At 38.9% G+C, this 27,340-nt stretch overlaps 1 protein-coding gene across 2 annotated transcripts; it reads left to right on the forward strand.

Moving 5' to 3' along the window:
* LOC109423355 (uncharacterized) lies at positions 1-27,340 on the forward strand. 2 transcript variants are annotated; one of them, XM_019698319.3, is made up of 4 exons: positions 1-886; positions 12,138-12,319; positions 12,394-12,846; positions 25,835-27,340. In XM_019698319.3, the coding sequence occupies exons 1-4, from the start codon at positions 769-771 to the stop codon at positions 26,165-26,167; spliced, it is 1,086 nt and encodes a 361-aa protein (XP_019553864.3). In that variant the 5' UTR covers positions 1-768; the 3' UTR covers positions 26,168-27,340. The 2 variants fall into 2 exon arrangements, with proteins under 2 accessions (XP_019553864.3, XP_029726404.2); XM_029870544.2 differs by having other exon boundaries at positions 12-886; positions 12,580-12,846.

The following is a 27,340-nucleotide window of genomic DNA, read 5'->3' on the forward strand; positions in this document are numbered from 1 at the left end:
ATACAGAGCGCGCTTTTCCCCGGTCGACTCGACCGAACGCGCTACCTTACAAGACGATCGAGCAATTGGTAAAACACCCAGTCCATCGCTGCTCCTCATCCAGGAAAGTTCTCGCGCTCCTCTCAACCGATTGCAATTGCAGTTCGTCGCGAACAACGCCATCCAGAAACGACGCACATCATCATCGCCATGGAGAAAGGTTCCAATTCGATAAACGGTCAAATTAGTTTCGCGAACATTTCTCATTAGCCGGAGTGCACTCGCTCGCTCGCGATATCAAACGAAGATCACTCCCGTTGAAGGCAGTTGTGTTTAGTGTTTTATAGCACCCTCCCTTGGAAGGGAATAATGTGGACTTGGATGCGGTTCGGTAGATCTGGCTCTCTTTCGTCTCATTACGGCACGCTCGCTAACTGACTGCGATTGGCTCGAACGTGCGTTTTTTTTATCGCTCGCTCCCTGCTGCATTATCAGAACCCAACTCCGAGCCGGCTCTTGTGTGTTGGTTCCAAATCGTCGCGTCGCCGTCGGTGCAACTGCAGACGGACATCAGTCAGAACAGAACCAGACTTCCACGGCTGCTACATACCTTGCTGGCTGGCCTGGAAACAGTGAAGAAGCTCCACTTCGCGTGGAATGGTGATAACGGAGAGTGTGATTCGCCCCAAAGTTTTGAAGACCTGTGAACTATCCGTATCTGTTGTGTGAGTTGTGTGCGCGGTTCAATTGCGGTGCGGTAAACAAGATCTTCTTCGGGAGGAAGGAAAAATGTCGTCACTGATGGACAAAAGCAAGCTGCCGGGGGTGGAGGCACGCTCCAAGATGTTCCTGCGGAGTAATTCGTTCCAGAAGCTATGCTCACTGGCCCATCCCATGAGGCTGAAAGGTATGTTCTTCTTGGTGAATGCATAGGGCACTGTTAGTTTTATATTAGTGGGGAGATAATTATCGTGTGCATGCAAGGCGCGCAAATATGCTGTGCTTGATAATTGGTTTGGCGGCGTGATGGAATTGAAGGGTTTCTTTCGAGTATCGATCTGTTTTTTTTATGCTTTTCTGTTCCAGAGTGTAGGATGTGTTGACGTAGATGAGTGTAAGGTACTTGTTGCACCTAGCAGGAATCTTTGCTGATGTAATTCAAACAAGTCGATTCCAGCAAATTGAAATCACTGCCGGTTACACTGTAACATATTCAAAATTCACAAAGAATTACGTTAAGCGAAAAGGTTTTCAACTTTCTATACTAGGCGGACGATTTGTAAAAGATTTCTAAGCAATGTTGCTCCCCTCCATATATCTCATTCTCCACAATCAATGCTGATTGTTTGTACTGTAATTTTCTAACATCTTCCCGACTAGAAAATTATATCAAGTTTATATCATACACCTTGTCCTTTTTTTACGTCCATGCTTGGCTGAGCGACAAAAAATTCTACCACTAAGACAATGAGCAAACTCAACAGTTTTATATTTTTTGAAACATCTTCGTGATTAGGAGAAGTGTACAAAAATATAAAAATGTGTATTTTGATCATTATTTTGTCAGTAGAATTTTTTTTCGCTAAGCCAATATTGGACGTAAATCAAGGTTTAGGTGTATTGTGTTATGATGTTATAATATTTTTCTATAACTAATTATGTTATAAACTAGATGCAGGATGATGTTAAAATAACTAAAATTGTAACAAAAAGTACACTAGTCTAATCAAGATTATAACCTATTTTGTTATAATCATATCAAAATTATAACAAAATGAGATATGAATTTTAATCTCAGGATAACTAGTTTCTATCAAAATTTGATACAATTTTGTAACATAACATTTCAAATGTCGAAGACTTAAGAGCCAGTTCGCGAGAGCCGCAACCCCTTCTTGAATCGATGTGCTCCGATTGAGCTGAAATTTTCAGGGTATGGTTTTCCATATAAAAGATGATATCTGGCCGATTTTCAGATTTTTCCGTTAGGGGGAAGTGGGGTAAAATAACCCTCAAAGATTTGATGTCTAAAAATAGGTAAAAACACTAAAATCGCAATAACTTCCGCAAAAGTTAACGGATTCAGCTGAAATTTTGCATGGACACTCTACTCCTATGGCACTTCCATTTGAGCCAAGCGTTGGATATTTTTTGATATTTTATTTGAAGAAATAGGTTATTTTCATAATTTTTTTGACGATTTTCAGGGCGCCTGTTTTCGTACCAACAGAACTAGGATAAAAAACTGAGTACTACGTTTTGAAGGATTACCCAAGAGCTTTCATTTGATATGTGACCCAGATGCGCCAACTTAAAAACTTTCGAAAAAAAAATTTTTTTCTCGGGGTATGCGTTTTACCCAATATTTTTAGCTGTCTAAAGAAGTGTTGTCGCAAATTATGACAACGTTATTTATCTGTCAAGGGTTTTTCTTCAATATTAATTCAACAGAAAAATGATGACTAAGAAATGCAATTATTAGATTTTTTTCATTTGGGGAAAGTAGGGTAAAACGGACTAACTCAACCTCCTTTCGAAATAACGTTGCTACGATGTTCTCTGATCGGACTCGAATTTTCAGAGTTCTTTATTCTACTCAAGAATAGATGCTTTATCATATATTTTTTTTTCTTGAGAAGATAACGGGGTAAAACAATTCTCAGAAAAAAAACGTTGAAAATAATCAAAATTTCAAAATTTACAAATTCTTTGGTAAAACTTGGCGAAATTTCATGAAATTAGAAGAAATTTCTAATTTTTTATTGCTTATCCAAAGGAGCAAGTCTGACAACATTTTGACGTTGAGAAATGTCACAGATTAGCACGTGGTGTGTGATTCACCGGATTCTTTCTCGATTTTTCTTTCAACATGCATCTCCGGTTCAATTTTCTCTCTTTTTTTCTCGTGAAAGTTGCTGCAGTACACAATGGTCCACGAAAAAGATTTATGAGGAAAGATGCATTTAGCGCCTTCAAATGATTTTTTGGACAAATATGGTCTTCTACAAAGTCGTTCTCAAAAATAAGGCCCTCTTTTCAATGTACATAAAAATTAGGGTGGTCCATATTTTCAAAGAAATTGGGAACCAAACTTTTTTATCTGCTAGAATAACTGTATACATTCTTCAAGAAAGTTGTAGACCTATCAATTTTGAGTAAGTTTCTTGAAGACACATTTTATGTAGCTTTGAAATTGACCGATCTAGAGATGTTTTTCTGAATAAGCTTAGGGTGGTTCAAGGAAAACTGGTTTTCTGGCGTTAACTTTTTCAGTTTCGATTTTTCATCAAAATCGCCAAAGAAACAAGGTGAAAAGGTGTTATGACGGGTTGGGGCAATCATAAAAATTATCTTTTGTCCGCATTCAAAAGAAGAATCGTTGTTACAAAACATATCAAAAAATTAGAGGGCTGTTTTTTTTGTAACTCAAGTGAAAAATACTTGAAAAGTGCCTATTAGATAATCATCAATAACTTTCGAACGGAATGACATAGCAACATTCTTAGCGAACGAAAATGCGCTTTTTTGGAAGCTGTAAAAGTGGTTCTTACGAGACTTGGATGAGAAATTTTAAACAAAAAAGATAAAGCAATAAAACGCTTGGCTCAAATGGAAGTGCCATAGGAGTAGAGTGTCCATGCAAAATTTCAGCTGAATCCGTTAACTTTTGCGGAAGTTATTGCGATTTTAGTGATTTTACCTATTTTTAGACATGAAATCTTTGAGGGCTATTTTACCCCACTTCCCCCTAACGGAAAAATCTGAAAATCGGCCAGATATCATCTTTTATATGGAAAACCATACCCTGAAAATTTCAGCTCAATCGGAGCACATCGATTCCACTTCCTTTGGAAAGGGGGTCGCGGTTCTCGTGAACTGGCTCAAAACTAAATTATAATACAATGAGTTATAAAACAACATTTGTAACATAATGTGATATAATTAAGTTATGGTATTTTGAAAACACCAAGGATGTTGAACATGATTATATCACAATGAGTTATGAATATCATAGTTTGTTAGGATTATGTTTTATTTTTTGTTACAATTTTCTAATCGGGTTATATTTTAAACGAACTTTGAGACAGAAATTTTAAAGATGTGTTTTATTCAAGGATGATTTCGATTACTTGGCAATCGTTTGACTCATTTGTTCATAACTCAGTTCAAAATCCCTATATTGGAAATTTGTGTTCAGCAAAGTTGAAGATAAGTGTTTTTCCTACAATTATCACCAAGGGCGCCATATTCTAACTCTAATATTTACGTCGTAAAAGTGTTCGTACCAGCTACTCATACTAAACGATCGGATTTTCAATCGTTTAGTCTGAGTAGGTGGTATTAGCTCTCTAATACCGTATATATAAAAGTTAGAATATGACGTCCTTGGTGATATTTATTTGTCGGAAAAACACTAATCTACAACTTTGCCGACCACCACAATTCAATATTAGGTTTCTGATCTGAGTTATGGACAAATGAGTCAAACGATTATCAGGTGATCGTCTATTTTTTTTAAATTTTGTTCAAATTGAAGGAGATCTATCCATTTATTCACCAAAAAAACTCTTCGTTTAATTTTATGCTTAAAATTGCTAGGCAGTGAGAAAATAATAGTTGATCGCTTATAGAAATGCTGGTAAGTTTACATTTATGGTGGATCGGCAAAACAGGATAAACTTCTGAAAAGTCTGTTGTAAAAGAAGCCTTTTTGTTTCTATATTATTGTCTGAGCAACAATCGTCTGTAGTGGTTTTCAGGATGTTTCTGAAAAAAAAAATCGAAATAGTTCCTAGAAGCCGAAACAATGGAATTTTCTTAAACCTAACTGATTTTATAATAAAGTATCATAGAAATCGTAAAAAAACCACAAATTAATCCACCTAGTGGTGATACTGCCTTTCTCGTCGAATATGTACTCATGAAGTCGACGTACGCCGAGTTGTTTCTTAATCATGAAATACTTTATTTGGAAATGCAAGAATTTTATCAAAACCATCATCGAGTTGGGAAACTTATAAATGGCACATACTCCGATGTAATGTTCAACGTTTAGGCAGAGCTGAAACATATCAAACCTCTCAGTTGACTGCTTGACCATTTCCACTATCACTGGAGGCCCATCAATACCAATACAAAAGTTCAGCTCATTGGACGCAGTGGCTGAATTTCCCCAACAGCGGGGCGGGAAAAAATACCAAGGCAATATTTACAAGCTGAGAGATAACTTTTTTCACAATCTTAGATCACTTTGACATGGTTGTTTCTGCACTCTTTAGGTAATATTTAATCAGTATTTATTACACGATTTTTAGTGTTGAATTAGCTTGATGTTGAAATACACATTAATAAAATCAAAAAACAAAAAATTATTACAAGATTCATGTTAAATTTGAAAAAAAAATGCAAGCAAGTAATATTACCCATACTGAATCCCATTCGAATTTCAACCACTTTACAGAGCCACAAGGGCGCAACCAATCACATCAACACTCTGCGCAGTAATTTTACAAGCAAAAGGGGATTGAATAAATTTTCTTCGGGGTTGATGCGATTAAATTGTGAGTTTCCCATACAATGCTGAACCATACAGGTTATCGAAAAAAAAACTGCGATTTGTTGTGTCGCATGCATAGTTTTGGTTCACTTTCGGCGGGACACCCGGAACTGGTTCTGGAACACTTTCGGTTCCGATACGGTTTGAGACAGTTTCCTTGCTTATCGTTCATCAGATTATCGAAAAACACCGCGACTTGATGTGTCGCTGACATAGGTTTTGTTCAATTTTACCGTCTACCCCCGTTGGTTTGACCGTATTTAATCTGAACACTTTTTAGTTTAAACCCTGCTAATATGCCCAACGTTCAAACTAAAAATGGTTCAAACTTCATTCGGCTCATGGAACGGGGTGAAATGGAACACACAACCAAAACAAAACAGCAAAAAAGGTTACCTTCAATTTGTTTTTAAACTCAATAGAATTTCAAAAAAATTAAATTTAAAATGAACCCCGTTGGTTTGCATGAGAAGTCGTTCAAACCAACGGGGATAGACGGTATATTTGATCACTTTTAGTGAGACACCTGGAACCGATTCCGGAACGGTTTTGATATGGTCTGAAACTGTTTTCGTTCATCAGGTTTTCGCGAAAGCCGCTATTCAGTGTATTGCATGCATAATTTTGGTTTACTTTTATATTTGGTCACTTTCGGTGGGACACCCGGAACCGATTCCTGTACACTACCGGTTCATTTATGGTCTGGAAGTATTTTCCTGCTTACCGTTCATGAGGTTATCGGAAAAGCCGTTATTTGATGTGCCGCATGCATGGGTTTCGTTTACTTTTACATCTGGCCCCTTTCAGCGGGACACCCGAAACTGGTTCCGGAATCGTTCAGATATGGTATGAGACTGATATTCTGCCCTGGCTTTATATTTTTCATTAGAAAATTCAGGAATTTCGGCGTAAGATATCAGGAAATCAGAAATCTTTCCTTATTAGTTTTTGAGATATGGTTTTTTGAAAATAAAAGGTCAAATTTTTCCACACAAAACGTTTTTCTTTCTAATTTGGTGATATTTTGAATGTTCATAAAACTATGGATACCAAAAACCTCAGAAATCACTCAAAAACAAAAACAATATGGAGTGGACCTGGTGTGATGGTTAGAACACTTGACTATCACGCCGAGGACCTGGGATCGAATCCCACTCCCGACAAACTCGCAAAATGTGAGTTCTTCCTTCGGAAGGGAAGTAAAGCGTGGGTCCCGAGATGAATTAGCCTAGGGCTAAAAATCTCGTTAATACAGATAAAAAAAAACAATACAAGGCATAGTTATATGACGATTTGCAATATCGAGTAATTTTGGAGCTGCTAGTATTAAAATATATGACACTTTATATTTAAAAAATGATGTCTCAAAAAGTCACCCTAATGACGAAATGAAGAAATACGAGTATAATTAATTTCGATGAACTACACACCCTCCGAGTTTCGCGATAATCGAAGTTGGATTATTCGTTTTTTTTGGAATGGCTGTATTTTCGATCGTATTGATTGCATTGCCGCTTCTTTTCATCGATCTACTTGTTTAATTTCATGGCTCAGCCGCCATGAAGCTTCACGGTGCCATGTATGTAAATTATACAAAGAAGAGAGGACAATCAAAAAGCATCTTTATATCAAAATGATTGCCTATATTTTCTCAAATCTAACATTGAAGATGTTTTTACCTATGTGTTTATTTCATTTATTTCCAAAGCTCAGCCACCAAAGCGCATAAAAGAGCCGTTGTCTGTTGTTGCATGTTTACGTTTTCATTTAATGACAAGTGTTGTGAGACAAGGCATAAACAGCTGTTAAGCGCGCAGGTATGCAGCAAGATTATGCTGAGGTTTCATTGGCATTGCTCAAAGAATACAGTATCACCACACGATATACAAATGCAAAAAGGTAAATTGGCAAAGCCAATGTTTAGTAAACAACAACGAATGACATTTTGCTAAACTGAATGCTTTAGGCAATCATTTTCAGCTCCGCTGTGAGATACTTGAAAGTGAACACAGAAAAACTTACTTACTTTGTGGGCGTAATGACTCCACCATCATCAACACACGCTCTGCGCTGATGGATGCTTCATGTCAACAACGGCCGCATGAATGCGACTGGCCCATAAGCAAGCGTGGTGAATTTTCTCTTTTGAGTGCCAATGACTGGGAAAATGTTGTTATTGAATCTCGCCGTCGCCACGATGTGAGCGACGAGAGATTTTTTATTCTCTTTTCATCCGCCTCCGTGAAGGAAAGAGGCTTTAACGTCAGGAGCGGTGTGTTGAAAAGACAAAAACAAAAACTCACTTTCGTTGCATGCTTTCATTTTTTTGCAACCCGGACAACGAGCATTGAAAATAAAAAAAAGTTAATATTTTATAATTTCCATACAAAATAGCCATTTTTGAAGTTCTATATCTTTGGTGTTTATGAAACGATTGAGTTAAAATTCTACACAGTACTACAAATTACGCCTATTTTTGATTTTGATTGAGTTAAAGCAATACCATAGGGAGCTAATAGGTTTTGTGTTGGTTCCATTTTGGAAATTAAAAAAAAAGTAAACAAGTAGGGTCTGGGACCATTTGGGCAGGGGAACCTAATTTAATCACTTGCTTCTATATCTCAGTCATTTTTAACCGATAGAGTTGTTTTTTGGAACACGATCAGATACGTACAGTATCTAGATATGATCAAAAACTCAAGTCAATCGAATTGAAATTGACTGAGTTATAGCAACAAGTGCCTAAAATAGGTCTCCCTGCTCAAATAGTCTCAGACCCTATGACCACTCAAACTCATAAACAAAATTAATTTTGAAAGAATCTAATTTTTTTATTAAGGTGTATTAAGCTAAATCTACACTTAAGAATAATCTTATGGTCGTTTATTGTTGGGCTGCGAAGACTAAAAACGAGCCACATGGATGTTTTCTGCGAATATCTGGTGTTTTGAGTTATGATTGTCCAGTACTGCATCTTCTGATTTTCATTCCTGGTGGAAAATGTTTATGATATTTCCTGGAACCATTTTTGTTATTTAATTTTTAAACGGATTTTGTAAATCTGAAAAACATTTTTTTTTGTGGAGCGGACCTGGTGTGATGGTTAGAACATTTGATTACCACGCCGAGGACCTGGGATCGAATCCCACTCTCGGCAAACTCGCAAAATGTGAGTTCTTCCTTCGGAAGGGAAGTAATATGTGTGTTCCAAGATGAAAATCTCGTTAATACAGATAAAAAAAAACATTTAAATCAGGAAAAAAAAACAGAAAATACCTTGATGATTCCTCAAAGTGTATATGGAAACGGATTTAATAAAATATTGCTCTGTTGGTTTAAAAAAAACTTAAACCAAAAAAAATATGAAATGCATCCAATTTAATCTTAATATGAAAACATTAAATCTTAAGAAACAACAAAAAGTAAACATTCCACCATGGCTGTCTCGGTAGTTTTTTTTTTCACACCGCAGCAACTACCAAGAATCACCAGCTGGTCCGTCATTTCAGGTTACCTGACAGGTCAATGGACGGACACAGCACAGCACGCTATCTCCATATATCCGTCTATGTCTGCCTACCCCTATTTAGCGGGTCATTGTGTCTTTTTTGTGGCAGTAGGTATGGTACATATAGTGCATGCCCTGCTCAGTATGGGTTTTGTCTGTCTGCAATTAACTGCACTTGAAAATCAATATTTGCTCGAGATGCTCCATAAGAGCTGTGAAGTCAGAGACTGACTGGCGAAGTGAATCCGATAACAACTAATCATACGGCAAATAAACACCACTGTCTACAAACTATTTGGTGGAACTCAAAGTACAGTTGGGGCGTTCGTCTGCTTTTTTATATGACGAGATATCGTCGGTTACCTGCAATAGGGGCACAGCTCAAAAAAATGTGAATTTTCAGAATAAGCGTTTGAAAGATGGAAGTCTTTACGCACCTCTTACCAGTTCACGTATTTCACTCATCATTTGACAAAAGTAAACAAATTTTGATTGTTTTATCATGAAAAGTGATTGAAAGACTAGGCTCAGTGTACCAGTTATGGCTATAGTACCTCAAATTCGCCATAGTTGATTTTCAACCTGTAAAGATACAAATCAACAAGAAAAAAAAAATCGTGAACAACAGATCACGATCACAAAAGATGATTGCAATCATTCAATATTCAGAATTCGCTCAAATTATGGTAGAAATAAATCATTTTCCTTAACTTTTCGGCCTCCTTGCACCCTATTTCGCCATAGTGTACCAGTTATGGCAAATCCCATAAAAATTGCATGTAAATAGTGCGAAGTGGAACCCAAATTAACAAATGTGTCCATAACTGGTACAGGGTTCCTATCATTGGCACACGCCGTAATAAATACTAAAAGTAGTTTTGGCTCCGTTTTTACATTTTTCCTGTAAAGTTTGAAAACTAATCAATCATTTGACTTATTGTTTACATTCGTCGGTCTTCTTCCTATTTTTGTAGAAATAGTTTTTCTTAGGTGGTGCGATAACTGGTACAGGCACCCTATTTGTTTCATAAGTTTTTGATGACTATTTTTCAACGACTATTGAAAAAGTTGACTGATTTTGAGTTGTGTCTTTTTTGCAGAAAATTGGTAAAAATGCCACAATCTCGCAAATTTTGGAACGGGTCTTTGTGAGATGAAAGTTTACATAGTTTTTCATCATTTGCCATCAAAATCTCAAAAATGACAAATTTCGAGTTGTGTCCCTGACGATATGTTCGCTGTGATGTTCAAGCTGCTCTCAATAATATTATAAAATTATTTATTTAAGTTATCATAACGAATGAGTGTAATCAGTTTCGTACCTTTTACTTCCACCCTATTTTGCTTATCCTTTGACAGATTCGCGTAATTAATCCACTGGATAACTGACACTGAGGAAGATTACAAGTGTAGTCGAAATACGCGTATCTGTCATAGGATAAGCAAAACAAGGCGGAGTTAAAAGGTATGAAACTGATTACACTCATTCGAAGAGGGTATTCTGCTTAGAGGGTTCGCAAAGTCGGTACAAAGATCACCACTTACCTACTTTTTTTAAAAAGTTTAGGAAGGAAAGCCTTTGACATATTTTTCGAATAAATTTTCCCAGAATTCAAGAGCAGGTTTTACATAGTTTTTAGAAAAGTACCCATCTAGATATCTTGACAATATCTTCCAGATTCCTGGAGAAAGTCGACCTACACTTTTGGAGAAGGCCTTTTAAGACTTTTAGAGAAGAGTCTTTCCAACTTCTGGAGAAAGTTCATGTCAACTTCTAGACTTTTGCGGAAAGTTGTTTTAGATTTTCGATGAAAAAAAATCTTCCTAGCCTTGAATTTTAAAGAAGATTTGAAGATTCACTTAGACTTCTGGAGAAAGTCTTCCCAGAGTTATGGAGAATGTCACCCCAGACTTCTGGAGAAAGTTCTGATTCTACGTTCCTTATTTTTTGAGAAAATATTCACAAATTTTCGGAAATATCTTGCTACACCTCCGGTGAAGAAATTCACAGACATCGTCCAAGGTTTTTGGAGAAGATCTCTCAAATCTTCTTGAAAATTCTTTTCTGATTTCTGCTTATTAGGATTTTGCAAAAGGTTTCCCAGACTTCTGGAGAAAGGTTTCTTAAACTCCAAGAAAACCTTTTTCCAGGCTTCTTAGAAAGGCTTTTCACAGGCTTCTAAGGAAAGTCTTTTCAGATTCGTGGAAAAGATTTTCTCAGATTAAAAACGAGTCTTCCAAACTTATGTAGCAGGCCTCTTTAGTATTCTTCCTAGGTTTCTGAAGAACTATTTTCAGTTGGCAAGGCTGAACGTTAAGTGCACTACAGTGCACGATCTGAAAACTCCCGTTTTCACAATTATCGTTCTCAAATCACATGTTTCAATATCATTAAATCAATTTAATAATTCCATCATAATCTCTGACGTATGAAAAACATATGTACGTCCCAATAATGTTTTCGTTTCCAAACAGCCTTACCCTTGAATTTTCCTACATCACGTTGTCGCACCGGTGCGGTGAATGCAACTACAAATGATGTAATCACTTACAAGTCAGATAACCGATTTGTCGTCACGATTATCAACGATTCAACAAACGTGTGGCTAGTACTGGCTCATGTTTACTAACATCCAGATGACATGCAACGTCTCAAAAGCCCATCCATCACGCTCAATGACCCTCGTTCACCCTCAGTTTCGCAAATTAGACGAACGTACCTTAGAGTTCATACAATCAGCGGCGCGGCATCTTCCTAGTTTGGCTCTTTGTTCATTCGAACATCTTCTGCCAACCTGCCTACGTCGTCGTTGCAATTTGTTTGTGAAATATGTGATAACGAATTTAAAATGCATCACTTTTCTAACGGTGATGGTGTGATGGCTTGTCGTAAACTTTCCACCACGCCAATCCGGGCGCTTGTAAATTGATACTGTGTGGCACTGCGGCCAAAATATTTACACGAATTCAATGATCCAACCATCCATCCATCCGTCCAACCGCCGCCGCCACACAAGCAAACAAATAATTTGCACAATTTTATTTCTCGATTTAAATTTCTCATTTCCCGTCTTTCCTTCCGTTTATTTCCAGGTTTCAAATCCAACAAGGAAGCCCTCAAGTCGGTGTTTGAATCGCTTATCGTCACGACACGTGGCGTCCTCCAGTCGGTCACGTACAGAATACTGTGCTTTCTGTTCCTGACGCCGTTCAGCAAGCTGGTGAGCGAACCGCTCGCCTCGGTTTCCCAGGATGGGCGGTTCAAAACCGTGCGGGTAAGTGGCAGATGGATGTTCAAGTAGGCTACATCCGCATCCACGTTGACACATTCTCTTTTTTCGATCCGCAGTTATTCCTGAAGCTGACCCTGTCGATGATCATCTCCACCGACAAATCGGAATGTGATAACGGACGCTTCGACTGTCCGACGGAGGATGAATCGGCCCAGCAGCGTTTGGCTGACTGCGTAGACACCGGCGTTCAGACTGATGATCCTTCGGAGTCTTCCGAATGTGAAGACTTCGCAGAGGATCAGTTCTTTGACTGCAGGGAAGATTTCAACGAGACCGCTTCTGTGAAGCCATCTACCGAGGAGCTGTTGAACAGATTGCTGGATACTTCGCAAGATGCAACATCTACAAGCAGCCAACTGTCCCTGCGACTTACCGTGTACACCTGCATACTGGGCTGCTTCCTTCAGTTATCAGCACTCGCCTACCTACTTAACGTGGCCACGAGCATTCCGCCAGGGCTGGTGTTTTTGATTTCGTCGCTCGTCTTCATCGGATACGTGATGATGAGGGTAAGTCATAACAAACTCTCTGCGCCAGACGTTGTTGATAGCGGGTGCATCTCTTAACGATGGAAGCATGATGTGCGAGGTGACGAATGCAATTTGTGTGCTGAATGCGAGGGGCGTGTGCTTTCTTGGAAATTGAAGACTATTTTCGGAATGCAAAGCGTGGATGCTGACCCAATGGCAATAAATTAAAGATTGGCAGAGTGATAAGTTGCGTCAAATGCAGGTCGTCATGGAAAGTTCGACGGAATTTTCTTGAGGTCTGGATCCATGAATAGCAAATGAAAGCTTACCAATTATCAAGCGTATTTTTTTTTCTGTTTCGATAAAGCTGTGCAAAAGATCAACAAATCATTAAAAAAACAGATTTCAATTATAATTGATTTCAATTGAATAATAATCTCTGTGCAACACGTGGCATTATTGCACACAAAACGATACATGACTAATCGAAGATTTGTGAGCCAAAACGCTAATTCGATATTATGATGAATTTGCACTCTCATGCCTCATTCGCATATTTTCAACAGTGACTAAGGTGTGGTAAGGTGTGAGATCACGGAATATTCTGTAATCGTAAGGCTATACATTTTGCCGCCTGTTTCGCAACGTTTAAATTCAGCGCATAACAGTTTTAATGCATAACGGCAATGAAACCTAGCCTAGCATAACAAACGTGTTCGACCCAGCGAGGTTACAGTAGTAGCAACAAAACTATCCGGATCTAAAAAGTGTTAACTGTGAGCAGCGGACATTTTGATTTTTATTATTTTTTTCGAAATGTTCATTAATTTATTTAGTATTACACTGCCGTTCTCCATTCTCGATCACGCCCGATGCTCACCAAGTCACGTTTCACCTGATCTCTGCGCTCCACGCTTTCTTGTGCCAACCGGATCTGTCACGAACACTATGCCCTGCCCATTGTATCCTTCCGGGTTTGGCCACCTTCTGGATGCTGGTTTCACCGTAAAGTGCCGCGAGCTCGTGGTTCATCCTTCTCCGCCACACACCGTTCTCCTGCACACCGCCGAAGATCGACCTTAGCACGCGTCGCTCGATAACTTCGAGTGCTTGCAGGTCCTCCTCCAGCATGGTCCATGTCTCGCGTCCGTAGAGGACCACCGGTCTTAACAGCGGTCTTGTGAAGCCCGTAGTAGGCACGACTTCCGCTGATGATGCACCTTCGTATTGCACGACTCACGTTGTTGTCAGCCGTCAGTAAGGATCCGAGGTAGACGTACTCCTCCACCACCTCGAAGGTATCGTAACATTACTACCCAGATGGATCCGGTCATGTTCGGTTCCGCCTACCAGCATGTACTTTGTTTTTGAGGCATTCACCACCAGTCCGACCTTTGCTGCTTCGCATTTCAGGCGGGTGTACAGCTTTGCCACCGTTCCAAATGTTCTGGCGATAATGTCCATGTCGTCCGCAAAGCACACAAATTGACCGGATTTAGTGAAAAACGTTCCCCGGCTGTTGAGCCCGGCTCGTCGCATCACACCTTCCAGAGCGATGTTGAAGAGTAGGCATGAGAGGCCATCACCTTGTCGCAGTCCCCAGCGAGATTCGAATGAACTGGATAGTTCACCCGAAATCCTTACGCAGTTTTGCACACCGTCCACCGTTGCTTTAGTCAGTCATTCAAGTCAGCTTCCCAGGAAAGCCGTTTTCGTCTATGATTCTCCATAGCTCTGCGCGGTCGATACTGTCGTATGCCGTCTTGAAGTCGATGAACAGGTGATGCGTTTATATTAGAGATGGTCGGGTTTCAGATTTTACAGACCCGAGCCCGACCCGAACCCGAAATTTTTTTTTTCGTCAAACCCGGACCCGACCCGAACCCGAGAAATTTTTAGGCGGTCAAACCCGAACCCGACCCGAACCCGAAAAAAATATTTCTCAAAAAACCCGACCAAAACCCGAGTTCAAAAATAATTATAAAATGTAACGTGCATGACAAATAAAGCATTTTTAAGTACCAAATTATCCACACTGGTACCCAAACCCGACTTGAACCCGACATTATTCAAACCCGACCCGACCCGTACCCGAAAGTTTTGCAATTTTTGGAACCCGGACCCGACCCGAACCCGATTTTTTTTTAAATTTTCAAACCCGAACTCGACCCGTACCCGTCGGGTTCGGGTTCGGGTCGGGTTTCGGGTTCGAAAACCCGAAACCCGATCATCTCTAGTTTATATCTCGTATTCACGGCATTTCTGGAGGATTTGCCGTACGGTAAAGATCTGGTCCGTTGTCGACCGGTCATCGATGAAGCCGGCTTGATAACTTCCCACGAACTCATTCGTTTAAGCTGACAGACGACGGAAGATGATCTGGGATAGCACTTCGTAGGCAGCATTCAAAATAGTGATCGCTCTGAAGCTCTCACATTCCAAATGGTCGCCTTTTTTTGTGAATGGATTAGATTACCTCTTCCTTCCACTCCTCCGGTAGCTTTTCGGTTTCCCAGATCCTGACTATCAGCCGATGCAGACAGGTGGCCAACTGTTCTGGGCCCATCTTGATGAGTTCCTTACCAGCTGCTTTGTTGGTTTTGAGCTGGTGAATGGCATCCTTAACTTCCCCCACCGTGGGAGTTGGTTCATTTCCGTCCTCCGCTGCACTGGCGTCGTCGTTTCTTCCGTTGCCGTGATCTCCCGTGCCTACGTTCTCCACGCCATGCAGGTGCTGATCGAAGTGCTGCTTCCACCTTTCGATCACCTCACGTCCGTCCGTCAAGAGGCCTCCGTCTTTATCCCTGCATATTTCGGCTGTGGCTTCGGCGGTACGAAGCCGTTGCGGGATGCGTTGAGCTTCTGATAGAACTTCCATGTTTCTTGGGAACGGCACAGCAGTTCCATTTCTTCGCATTCCGCTTCTTCCAGGTGGCGCTTTTTCTCCCGAAAGAGGCGGGTCTGCTGTTTCCGCTGCTTTTTGTAACGTTCCACGTTTCCAGAATTCTTCCAGAATTTTTTTCAGCATTTACTTTTTAAATTTCATCAGGAATTTTCCTAGGAATCTTTCGTACATTCCTCCAGGAATTATTTTAGAATGTCTCTCGGGATAGAAGATTTATTCAAAAAATACTCATTTTTTTTTTTATTTCAATGAATTCCTTCAGAAATATCTTCAGATACTGCATCAATAGTTTAAGTATTTCTTCATGAATGTTGCGAGAAAAGAATTCTATATATTCTTTTTTCCGAATTTTTAGAATTTTCAAATATTTTCCAGCGATTTTTTTTGGAAAACTTCCAAGGCTTCCTCCAGGAATCCTTTGGAAAATTGCATCATGGATTACAGAAGACATTTTTGGAAGGTTTCTCTTTTGAATTTCTCATGCGCTTCCTCCAAAAATATCAACTGAAAATCCTTCAGATTCCCACAGGAATTATTTCAAATGTACGTTCAAGAATTTCTATAGAAGTAGGGGAATTGTGGATAAAATAAACAGGGTGGTGTTTTACAGCATTAAGGGTATTTTTACATATTTTAACAATTGGGTTCTATTCAACAACATAAACTATTGTATCTTTGCTGATATTGGACTTCAAAATCAACTGAACCACTTTAAAATGACGAAAATATCGAAAATCATGAAAACAATATGGTCTGGTGTAAAACTGAGCTAATCGTGATTAAGGTCAATACGTTCATTATTCGAAAATGTCTACCTTTGTGATACCATATTCCAATAAATTACATCTAAAAGAAAGTATTTAGTGAAGAAAAAAAAATAGATATTGTTTTTAATAAAATTTTAGAAGTAACTTTAAAACAAACAGAGCTTGGGGGTAAAATGAACAGTTGGTTCAAACTTTATATAATTTTCACAAGATTCTGTTCAAACTCGGTATACTGAAATCTCTAACGCATATCGTTACATAACTAGAGTAAAAAGTTAAGAAAACATATTTTACTTCAACAAAATAAGATTGTTTTAAGAAAATTCGCCTGTTTTAGTACATTTTTTCAAATTATTATTTTAGTACATTGCAAACTTTATATTCGAAGTTTCATCGTAGCACATACAATTTACATCAAATTGACTGACATTCAGTTGAACATATCAAAATTACACGTTTAAATTAAATTTTAAGTATGTGTTCATTTTACCCTCAGTGTTTTTCGCTACTAGGTTTTCTTGCACTTTTTGCAATCGAAAAAAATAAAGAAAACTGTAGTTTTGAGCATTTTTTCCTTCTAGAATGTTTAGAACATTATACCATCTACGATATAACATGGTAAAAAAAGAATGATTTTAACATATTTCCATTGAAAACAACGCCAAACGCTTGGGGTGTTCATATTACCCCCATTTTCCCTACTTTATAAAATCACATAAAAATACTGGAGTAGTTCTTCAAATAATAATTTTAAGGAATTTCTAAAGGAACCCCAGGAGAAACTCTGATCATTCCATGATGAAATTCTTCAAAATGTGAACACAATTGTCAAAAGTAGTTTCTGAAGTTATCATTGAAGAAATTCCTGCAGGAATTTCTTAGTAAGATTCCTTTAAGAGTTTTATAAAAAAAATGTTGGAGCAATTGGAGAACAAATTTCTGTAGGAGTTTCTGAGAAAATCTCTGAATCGATTGCCAATGGACACCCTTGAGGGATTTCTGAATGAAACCTCGAAGTAATTTTTGAAATAAATTCTGCGGGAATCCATGCATTAATTGCAGAGGTAGTGAAAGAATTCATGAATAAATCTTTAAATAAATTCCTGAAAATATCCCAGGAGTATGTTCCTGGAGATACTTCAAAAGGAGTTCTAGAAATAAGTTCTTGCACAACGTCAGAAAGGTACATATTAGTGGACAAGAATCACTGGAGCAATATCTGAAGTAATTTAGGAATTTCGGAAGGAATCTTTGGCTGAAGAAATTTAAAGCAAAACTGAAAGAGTTCTTGAAGAAGTCACCAAAAGAAATTTCAGAAGAAATTGATTTTTTAAGGAATCTGAAGGAATGCCTGGAAAACTGGAGAATGATCTGTAGTTATTCCAAGAAGAATTTCAAAAATAAGTGATGTGATTTCTAATGGAGTTTCCTGAAGAATCTCTGAAAAGATTCTTGAAGGGTGCCTGGAAAAATTTCTGGAAGAATTCCTAAAGAAAAATCTCAATATATCCCCCATGGAGGCATATCTAAGGATCTTCCGGGAAACCCATAAGGAACTTCAAGAAGAATCTCTTGAGAATTTTCTAGATAAATAGCTGAAGGAATGCCTGGGAGAGTTCCTGAAGAATGTCCTGAAAAGAACACTGGAGAAATATACAGAGAATTTCCTGAAGTGGAATTCCAACAAAAGTTTCAGAAAATATTCCTGCAAAAAAATAAACTGAATTTTTAAAGGAATCAATAGAGGATTTTGGAGATGAATCCCTAAAGGGGCTTCTGGAGAATTTCCTGCAAGATTTTTTTGAGGAATTATTGAAAAAATAACTGGAGGAATCTTCGATGAAACATGTAAACTCCCTTTCATCTGTTAAGGATTGTCTGCCGGATTTTTTTTTCGTAATAGCCATTTTTGATGAGTACTTTCAAAGTAAGAGCAGTTTGAATTTCACTATACCAAAAACCACATCTGCTTATTGTGACATAGTGCGACATATATGGCTATGACTTTTTAACGGTATGATCAAATTGAATGAAATTTTGACAAATTACTTCTACATACATACTTTACGTACATTAAAATTTTCATTGAAATCGGTTCAGTATTTTTGGCGCCAGAGTTGGAACGGCAAAAAAGTCATATTTTCCAAAATGTTTGTTTGCACAAGATTCTCAAGTGGCAATTCCCTTGTTTCAACGATATCTCCGCCAATACTCAACCGATTTTATTGAAAACTTTATGGTATTAGCTGCACATAATATACTATTAATGGTCAAAAAATGAGCTATTTTGGCAAACGCAATCAAAAGTTATACAATATTTTCTGTGTGCCAATTTCATCGTGGACACCCTTTAGCATGAATGCTGGAGTATATCTCAGTAGGTATTGCTGAAGGATCACCGGAACAAATCCCTGGCATCTATGAAGCAATACCTCGAAAACTCCATGAGGAACTTCTACAAGAATTGTTTGAGAATTTTCTAAAGGAATTTATGGAGAAATGCCCAGGAGGTATCCCTGGAGGATTATTATAAGAAATGCCTGCAGGAACCTTTGGAGATATTCCAACAAGAACGTCTAAAATAATTTATGGGAAAAGTTATGATTTCCTAATGATTTATTAAATTAATTGTTTTATCATGCAATAAGTTCGGAAGAAATCTCCGAAGGAACTCCTGCAGAACTCTCAGGATAAAGTCCTGCATGGAACTGGAAAGAAATATCCACTGGAATTGCATTTTTGGGGGAAATCCCTGGATTTTTGAGGATACCTGGAGAAACTTTTGGATTAGTTGCTAAAGTAGGAAGAAGAAATTTCTGGACGAATACATGTTCGAATTTCTAATGCAATCATTGAAAGAATTCTGAAAAAAAAATTCCAGGAGGAATTTTCAAAGGAATTTCTGGAAAAATACCTGAAGGAATTTCTTTAAAAACCGTGGATATTCCTTAGAACTTCTAGAAGAATATTTTCAGTATTTTTTTTTTTGAGAATCTTCTTGAAAAAAAACCTAGAAAAATTGCTGGCTAAATTCCTGGAGAAAGTGCATAGACCTGGACCTGGAGTGATCAATGGAGGAATTCTTACTGAAATAAACTAAGGAATTCCGGCAAGAATTTTATTTCTTCAACAATTACATAAAAAATCCGATAAATCCTGAAAGAACTCCTGAAGCATTGGCAAATCTAGCTTTTTTCTTACTCACTCTCTCAAACAAATAAGAGAAAGAGCTGGATGGCAGGGAGTGCCAGTGCACCCTCTTACATCCTTCTTCTTCTTGTGTTTGTTTAAGAGAATGGGTAAGAAAGTAAAAAGCTAGATTCGCCATTGCCCTGAAGGAATTTCTGGCTGTTTTTCTGGATGTAAGCGTGGAAACATTTAAGTTTCGTTTGACGATTGTTTTATTCTTTTACTATTATTAGGATTGGGATGGATGAGGAAAAGTCATCCAAACAATATGCAGCCCTCTATTGAAGTCATTTCAATAGGACGTACCAATATAGGGGGTGCTGAAGTATGGAAACCTTGAATAACCAACCAGCTCTGATTTTCTGTGACAGCAGTGCAGTGGTGGATGCTTAACTATGCGCATTGGTATCTCTCCAGAGGTTTCTTCAAACATTCTCCAGAGATACGTTCAGAAATACCTACATATTTGGATACCTAGCTGGAATTCTTCTAAGAATTCCTCCAGATATATATCTAGGCATTTTTCTTCCGTATTGAGGACAAAATCCCACATTGTCCGTTAAGTATCCTCTGGTTAAGAGATCTTCTCCCAAGTAACATTTTGATAACAAATTAGTCTGGTAGAGGTTTTCAGAACCGTCATGCACACTCAGTTTCATTTCCTGAGCTCGGCTGTGCAAATCTGGGTTTCTGAATTTTAACCGAGACTCAGCTAACAAGATGGTTGGTTGCTTGGCAACAAGGCGTGTTATACTGATTCTCGGCATTTGTAAGCTGAGATCTCATGAAAAAAATTAGCTGACTTCTCGGCTGTGCAAAACTCGGCATTCGTAAACCGAGATTCGGCATTCTTAATTAAGTGTGTAAGACCTGATACCTTTTATTTTGGTTTTATGATGGTCCTTAAAGCCGCTTCTAGTCTAGTTGACTAAAAATGTTACCGGTATCAGTAGGCCGGCTCCAGAGGCACGTTATCCTCCATTTGGGACATTTGTGCCATCGCCATACATATAAGCCTATATTTCATCATTTACCTGAGGGTGAATAGGACAATGGATGGGAATTTGGAAAGGAAAGGGTGATGAAATAGGAAGGGGTGCCCTAGAAGAGGGAATGAACGCATAAGCGCAACGAGAGCTCATAGCCCATACCACAACGGGTTTAATCAGTGCCCTGAAAAGGACACTGTAAAACGCATAAGCGTGAAGAGAGCCTATAGCTCATTGGAGGTAGCTTGTGACGTCATGCGACTTTCAATATGACATTGAAAGGCACGTCATCGAAAGCATCCTCAATATTCAAGAAATCACCCAAGCAAAAAGTACGTTTGAGCGAGTACTTTCTTGAAAACGTATACAATTTCGTGTAAAAGAGTCACGGTGGTCATCCCAAATTGGGAGGCGTGTGAGTTCACATGAATAGGCATGTTAGCCAGACGAACATCACAGATGTGATAATCGACAATGCGGTTCAAGCATTTCAGAAAGAACGAAGTACTGGTTACTGGATAAATCTGGAATTCATTCCTTCTTCATACAACGCACGCACCCTTTCGGGATAAAACTATAGAGTAATTTCACGCTATGAAAATACCTTATAGAAAACTACAAGAGTTCAAAACATGTTTGAAATACTCATTTCCCTCTGGAGAAAAATAGGACAAAACCCCATTTGCTCCTGGAGATTTGAAGTAAGCAGAGCTTTTTAGTGCCCATTAAATCGATTCTATAGCTATAGCTATACAATCCTCGGGGCAGAAGCTAGAGATTCGTAGCTAAACAAAAGACTGGTTTATCCGAAGATATTTTGAGCTTGAACAGATCAGAGTTCTATTCAGGAATTCCTCTTGCGGTCCGCACAGACCGCAGAGGACAAGCTTATTTCAAAGCAATAGTTATGGTATACCACAATGGAGGGCGTTGTAGTAACAAAGAAAGGTTGAAACATACTGTTAACGTTATTCTAAAATATAGCATGCTCGAGGCACGACACTTCATTTATAATGAAAGATACAAAACAGGGTTCACAAGGTAACCTATACAGAAATTACCCTACGAAAATGAACTTTTTGAAGTAGAACCACTTGGGCTACACGCGCTCTTTACGCTGAGAATTGATCTGAGGTTTCCTAGCCGTAACCACTACCCATACTAGACAGGACTACAGTCTTCACAATCACAGCACAAAAAGGACACATCAACGACAAACCAAACCAGTGTCAATTGAAAAAACGCCAATGGCGAAAATGCATTAAGCGAAACCATATTGGTAGTAATGAAAGCTAGTTTAAAACATTTGAATAATCCCGCCCTTATTTAGCCTCAAATTTGAGACTTAAGAAGGGCATCTGATTATCTCGGGAGAAACGCAAGGTCCACTGCACCATTGCTCCGGTTAGCGCAGTAAGGGCGTAATACTGTGGAGGACGCCCTAATTCTCCACAGGCTCCGTTTGTGGTTAGGTTTTAATTAAACCCCCCAAACCATTCATTCCTTGCATGTTAAGCATAAAGCCGTATAACACCATGAATTAGGGGTCACCTGTTTAGTGGACTCTTACCACTGGATCAGGTGATCCGTAGTGTTATTCTTAGCCAATTGAGACAACCGTTACCGACACTACACAGCTTTCTAGGCTGATCGGGAAAAGAAGTTAACATTGATGGTCAGCTTCCAAACGAGCCCGAACAGCCCTCAAACAGCCCTAGTTGACTAGAAAATGTTACTTGGGCTGGCGTCATTTTCTTTATGTTTGCCGTATGGAGAAAAACAACTCTACCAGATGTTACTATTTTCACAGCCCAATCAACACACACATGTCATATAAGAGTTACAACAGCGCAAGCTTTAATTGTATAGTAGTTGACTTGATGTAATTCCAGCACTGTGTTAGAATTCTGTCGAATTAACTTCTATACAATCAAAACTTGCGCTGCCGTAAATCTTATATGACATGCGTGTTACTTGGGAGTAGTTGCCGTATGTCTCAATTAGGTACTGCATTTCATATGATGCTTAGTATCTGTCGGGGAGGAAACAACCAGAATTCCCAAAGTTCTATTTACTAGTCCAAATGGAGTCCCAACTTCGATAAGGCCACGGTGTAAAAATTTCAATTATTATCGAACTTTCATGTACCTCGGATTTTTCTTCACAGAGTGTCAGTATTTTGGCTATATTGCATAAATGGAAAGTCTGAAAATATTCCATCGGGGAAATTTTGATATAGATGAGTTTTTGGATATTTTCCATACTAAAGTTCAATAAATACTGTTTTAGCCTAAAAAACGTCCCATACAAAATGTATGGAAAATTTTTCGCCGATGAAATATTTTCTAGTCTTCCGATTATGAAAATATAGCCCAAATGTCAATCATTTTTGAAGAAAAATCCGAGGTACATGAAAGTTCGATAATAACCGAGATTTTAAAAGACGCGGACACCGTCTTCAGCCAGAGGCTGTACAGACTGAACTTTAACTTAACACTAGACAAGGGACAAACACGGAGCATGCACCAGTGGATACGGAGACGAAACTATTCTCACGAAAAGTTGCATCGCCCGGAGCGGGAATCGAACCCTCACCCCACAGCATGGTGCGATTAGAAGCTTGGTGACCCTAACCGCACGGCTACGAGGCTCCACAAATTTTTGAGATTTTGACACCGTGAAGGCTGTTATCAAAGCTGAAGCAGGAACACGACTTCGGACCACAGATAATCGTTTGAGTCATCATAGTTGCTACTTCATGGTTAATAAAAGCCATTACACAGAGAACCAATAAATGAAAATTGGGACCTCACCTAACCCTTCTTAATGTGTGCAATTCAGTAACTCAACATAATCAAAGCCAAAACCATAGCATCGTCGTTATGGTAATCCAGCAAATGTTCGACAGCTCCTATTACTAATGTTTGCTTGATAGGAAATTGTTTGTAAAATGAGGTAAGGTGATGGCACTGGATTTTTCCATGAAGGTTTACTACCGTCGTTGGGGGTGAGAATGGGTCAAAAAAGGATACTCAAAGACTGTTTGATAAATAACAAATGCAATTGAAGTCGGAATAACTTTTTATTTGGTATGAATACTCTTCTATATGGTATTAATAGTTTAACAAGAAAGTATTACATTATATGAATTTCTTGCTAAACTACAAATGATTGAAAATTGACCCAATCTCACCCCTTAGAGGGGGTGAGAATGGGTCAAAGTATTTGAAATCGCCTATCTAAGAATATAAGTAAATTTTATTGATCATATCTAGTAAACCTACTTAAAAAACAATATAACCATGACTAAAAAAACATTTGTTATTTTAAAAGATGATTAATCCACCTAAAAGGGCTAATACAACCGAAAAAATGTTGAAATTTGATAAAATAACGTTTGTATGTTGTATCGCCATTTTCAGCCACCATAATCATCCTCATTTAAAGTTTCAACCTCGATGAGAGGAGGGGGGATTACAATGAGGGAGGGACGCATTGAAAGATTGCATAAGAAATGTTTAACCAAAGCAAAATTCGACGTTCATTCACTTTCCGACATTGTACTATTTTATCGCCTATTTTAGCCCCTGCATTTCCTGAATCCCACTACCGTCTGGCAGTTTCACGATATTTCCTTAAAATTTCAAAAATGAGTGGAGAAGAAGAACGTTATTAAGTCTATTTTGTGAGCTTACGATATTGCAGTACACTGAACGTTAGATGACGATTAGAAGAGCCGTCCAAACGCATGGGTTTATTGTTATAAATGATTTTAGGCACTAAACGTATGAACACACTCGCTTGACACATCTTCGACATATTTTAGGAAAAAAATATGCTTTTATGAAGATATGGTAAACATGGCACCACTTTAACGTCAAATGGGGACTGGATAACAAGTTGAATTTTTAGTTAAGGTTATGTGCACTCGATAACGTGCTTGACCCAATCTCACCCCCATTCTTAATATTTAGACATAGGGTCGCAAATATTGATTTTTTATATAAAAAGTGCATTGACAGCCCACTTTTTTCGTTGCATCAACCAGGTAATACCTACAGCTAACTACCTATAATAAAAATTATCGTTAGGTGCTCGTGTGAAACATTGCGAAGGAGAAATTTTTTCAGAGTGATTTACTAGTAGTTTCATCATATAAGTTTAGCCACAATTTGAACAAAAAATGATTATTGCTAAACATCTTATTCTGCATCATGACGTGTAAAAACATCTTCTCTTTCAAATAACATAAAGTTTTCAATATAAATTCACGATAGTTAATGAGCTATTTCAAATTTTATGTTTCTCCGTTTTGACCCAATCTCACCCCCCAGACCCATTGTCACCCCCATCGACGGTATCTGTTTTGTCTTTTTACATATTCCAACACGAAACTCCGAATAATGTTTGAGAGACTGTAAACTCAACATCATGTACGATTTATACAGGGTTCCATGGACAGGTTCTCATTCATCCATAAAAATAATGAAATAATAACATATGTATTCGTTACGGATGATATGCCTAATGCAGCTTATGACATGTGAATTCGCACACAAGATTACCATTTGCCCTCATATGTAACTTATCGCTGCTTGTCCAAACACGACCAGAGCAAAGTTTACCCCGCGGTTGTTATTCCGCAACGACCTCGAACAAATAAGATATGCAATACACACTCACCCGACTCCACTTTCTTGGCATCAACCGAGGCTTGCCAACCGCAAGAGTCAGAGCTGGAGGCCATTACTTTTTAACCACTTTATAATTACATTCGCATAAATCAACGAGCGCGTGCTTTCTCCTAACCGAACCGCAAGCGAACAACCTAGCTACGTACAAACCGCAAACCAAAGGACATTTCGCAAACTTTTACATTGCTTCGCATTTCTGTCACGGAGGCGCGTGTAGGTACGACGTTCAGAAGTGGTGTGTTCAGTTTTAGAAGCTAGCTGGAATTGATGTCCTTCCGTAGAATATCCGTTGTTTCTGCTTTTATAGATCCTGAGTTGAGTTCCACTAAGACCTAGTTTGGGCCGGTTGTACATGGCATGTGCTTTTGTAGAACTGGTACTCGAACTAATGGCCCCATGTCATGCATGTTCCTAGTTTTAATTAAACGTGACACATTTATTCAATTCTAATTTTTGTCCCAATCCGTGTCCCTTTCATTGCAGATCTCGTTCAACCAATGCTCCTCTTTGGAAAGGGGTAAGACGGAACCGATGCACACTAAAGGCTCGAAAGCATCGACGACCACGACTTCAACGGCGGTTGCCCTAGTAAAGCCTCCCCACAAAAAGCCAACCACAGCCACCAAAGGAATTCATCCCATTTTGGACGCGGTGAGCAAACAAGTGGCTTCGCTGTTGCAGAGCAAGAAGATGATGATGGTGATCCCTACCGGTAGTGGTAGGTTGAGCCGTTGCGACATGGCACCCCGGAGCAGAAGCAGGCCTTCTGTACTTTCCGCGGATGATAAGACCATCAGCAAAATAAAACTCTTTTGATGGGGCTGCAGGTGGGCGGACCACCGGAACGCTGTGTGCTAGCAAGGCTTCCATCGGTGCACGTACACGATGATGGGAGACACTTTCAATGCCAAAAATTCGGAAACCAAGTTCCGTGCGAAAAGCAGACACCTCTCCATATCCAAACAGCTATTATCATACCAGTTTGGGGGCCAAAAGGTTTCTACGATGATTGAATGACTGGTTCGAAACATAATTTTTTGTAAAGCATACACTTCTAATGACTGAAGCAGAGACAACCCCTTACAATTTCACACATAATTTCTATGGTTGCATTCAGCAGACAGCCTCACCATTACGGACCGAACATGAAACCAATATTGAGAGCGGTCTTTTGCCACCGCGCTTCAGAATGTCACTACACTGCAACCGTAATGTGGCATTAGAGACCCCCGTTGCTCCCCTTAGCTCTACTCCCACGGAAAAGTGTAATTCAGCGGAAATATTGTCATGTAGAAAATAATATCATAAATCGAACCCCTCACTCCTTCGTAGCACCCGCCTTAGCTCGAAACCCCACTGATTGGATGCACGTTTGTTGAATAAAAAATGACTACTAGAAAAAAAAAAACCTCACTCCCCCCAAACTCAGATATCGAGAGGCCATCCAGAGAGGTGGGGGTCAACAGTTCGGGGCGGTGCAGCTACATATCCATCCATCCCCGGTGGAGTCAGACAGGCGAGGCAGGGATATGCCGATGCACGCCATTCATCAAAGCCGCGCTGCCGTTCGGGGAGACAATGTAGCGCAATCGATGGACTTTTATGTATGCCGATCGTGCAATTGGATTTGTTTGTTTTGAATTGTCCTTTTTTATTGCCGTGTCATTCAAGCTATCGGGCGTGTAATGGGGCTTTTGACGGGGAGATCATGTTTCGGATCGTGTTGGGGAGACTCCGATGATAGGTGTTTGGATGAGAAGTGTCACAGTTTAGTTTGGTATCTTCATTTTGGGTTTCGGATTGAAATGTGCACGTGATGTAATATATACGTAAATAAGTGTCCTTGTGATGCACATACATTATTAGAAGACTTAGCAGAACGATGGTTTCGAATTTGTGTCGAATATTGTAATGTAACTATTATTATTATTCATTAAAACCAAATGATAAACAAAATATACACTATTTATGTAAGTATTTGTAGAATAA

This window comes from Aedes albopictus, chromosome 2, assembly GCF_035046485.1.
Source record: "Aedes albopictus strain Foshan chromosome 2, AalbF5, whole genome shotgun sequence".
NCBI lineage: Eukaryota > Metazoa > Arthropoda > Insecta > Diptera > Culicidae > Aedes > Aedes albopictus.

Coding starts and splice junctions, on each gene's coding strand:
- LOC109423355 (XM_019698319.3), top strand. CDS start 769: ATGTCGTCACTGATGGACAAAAGCAAGCTGCCGGGGGTGGAGGCACGC. Junction 12,320..12,393: donor GGCGGTTCAAAACCGTGCGG/GTAAGTGGCAGA, acceptor TTCGATCCGCAG/TTATTCCTGAAGCTGACCCT. Junction 12,847..25,834: donor TCGGATACGTGATGATGAGG/GTAAGTCATAAC, acceptor CTTTCATTGCAG/ATCTCGTTCAACCAATGCTC.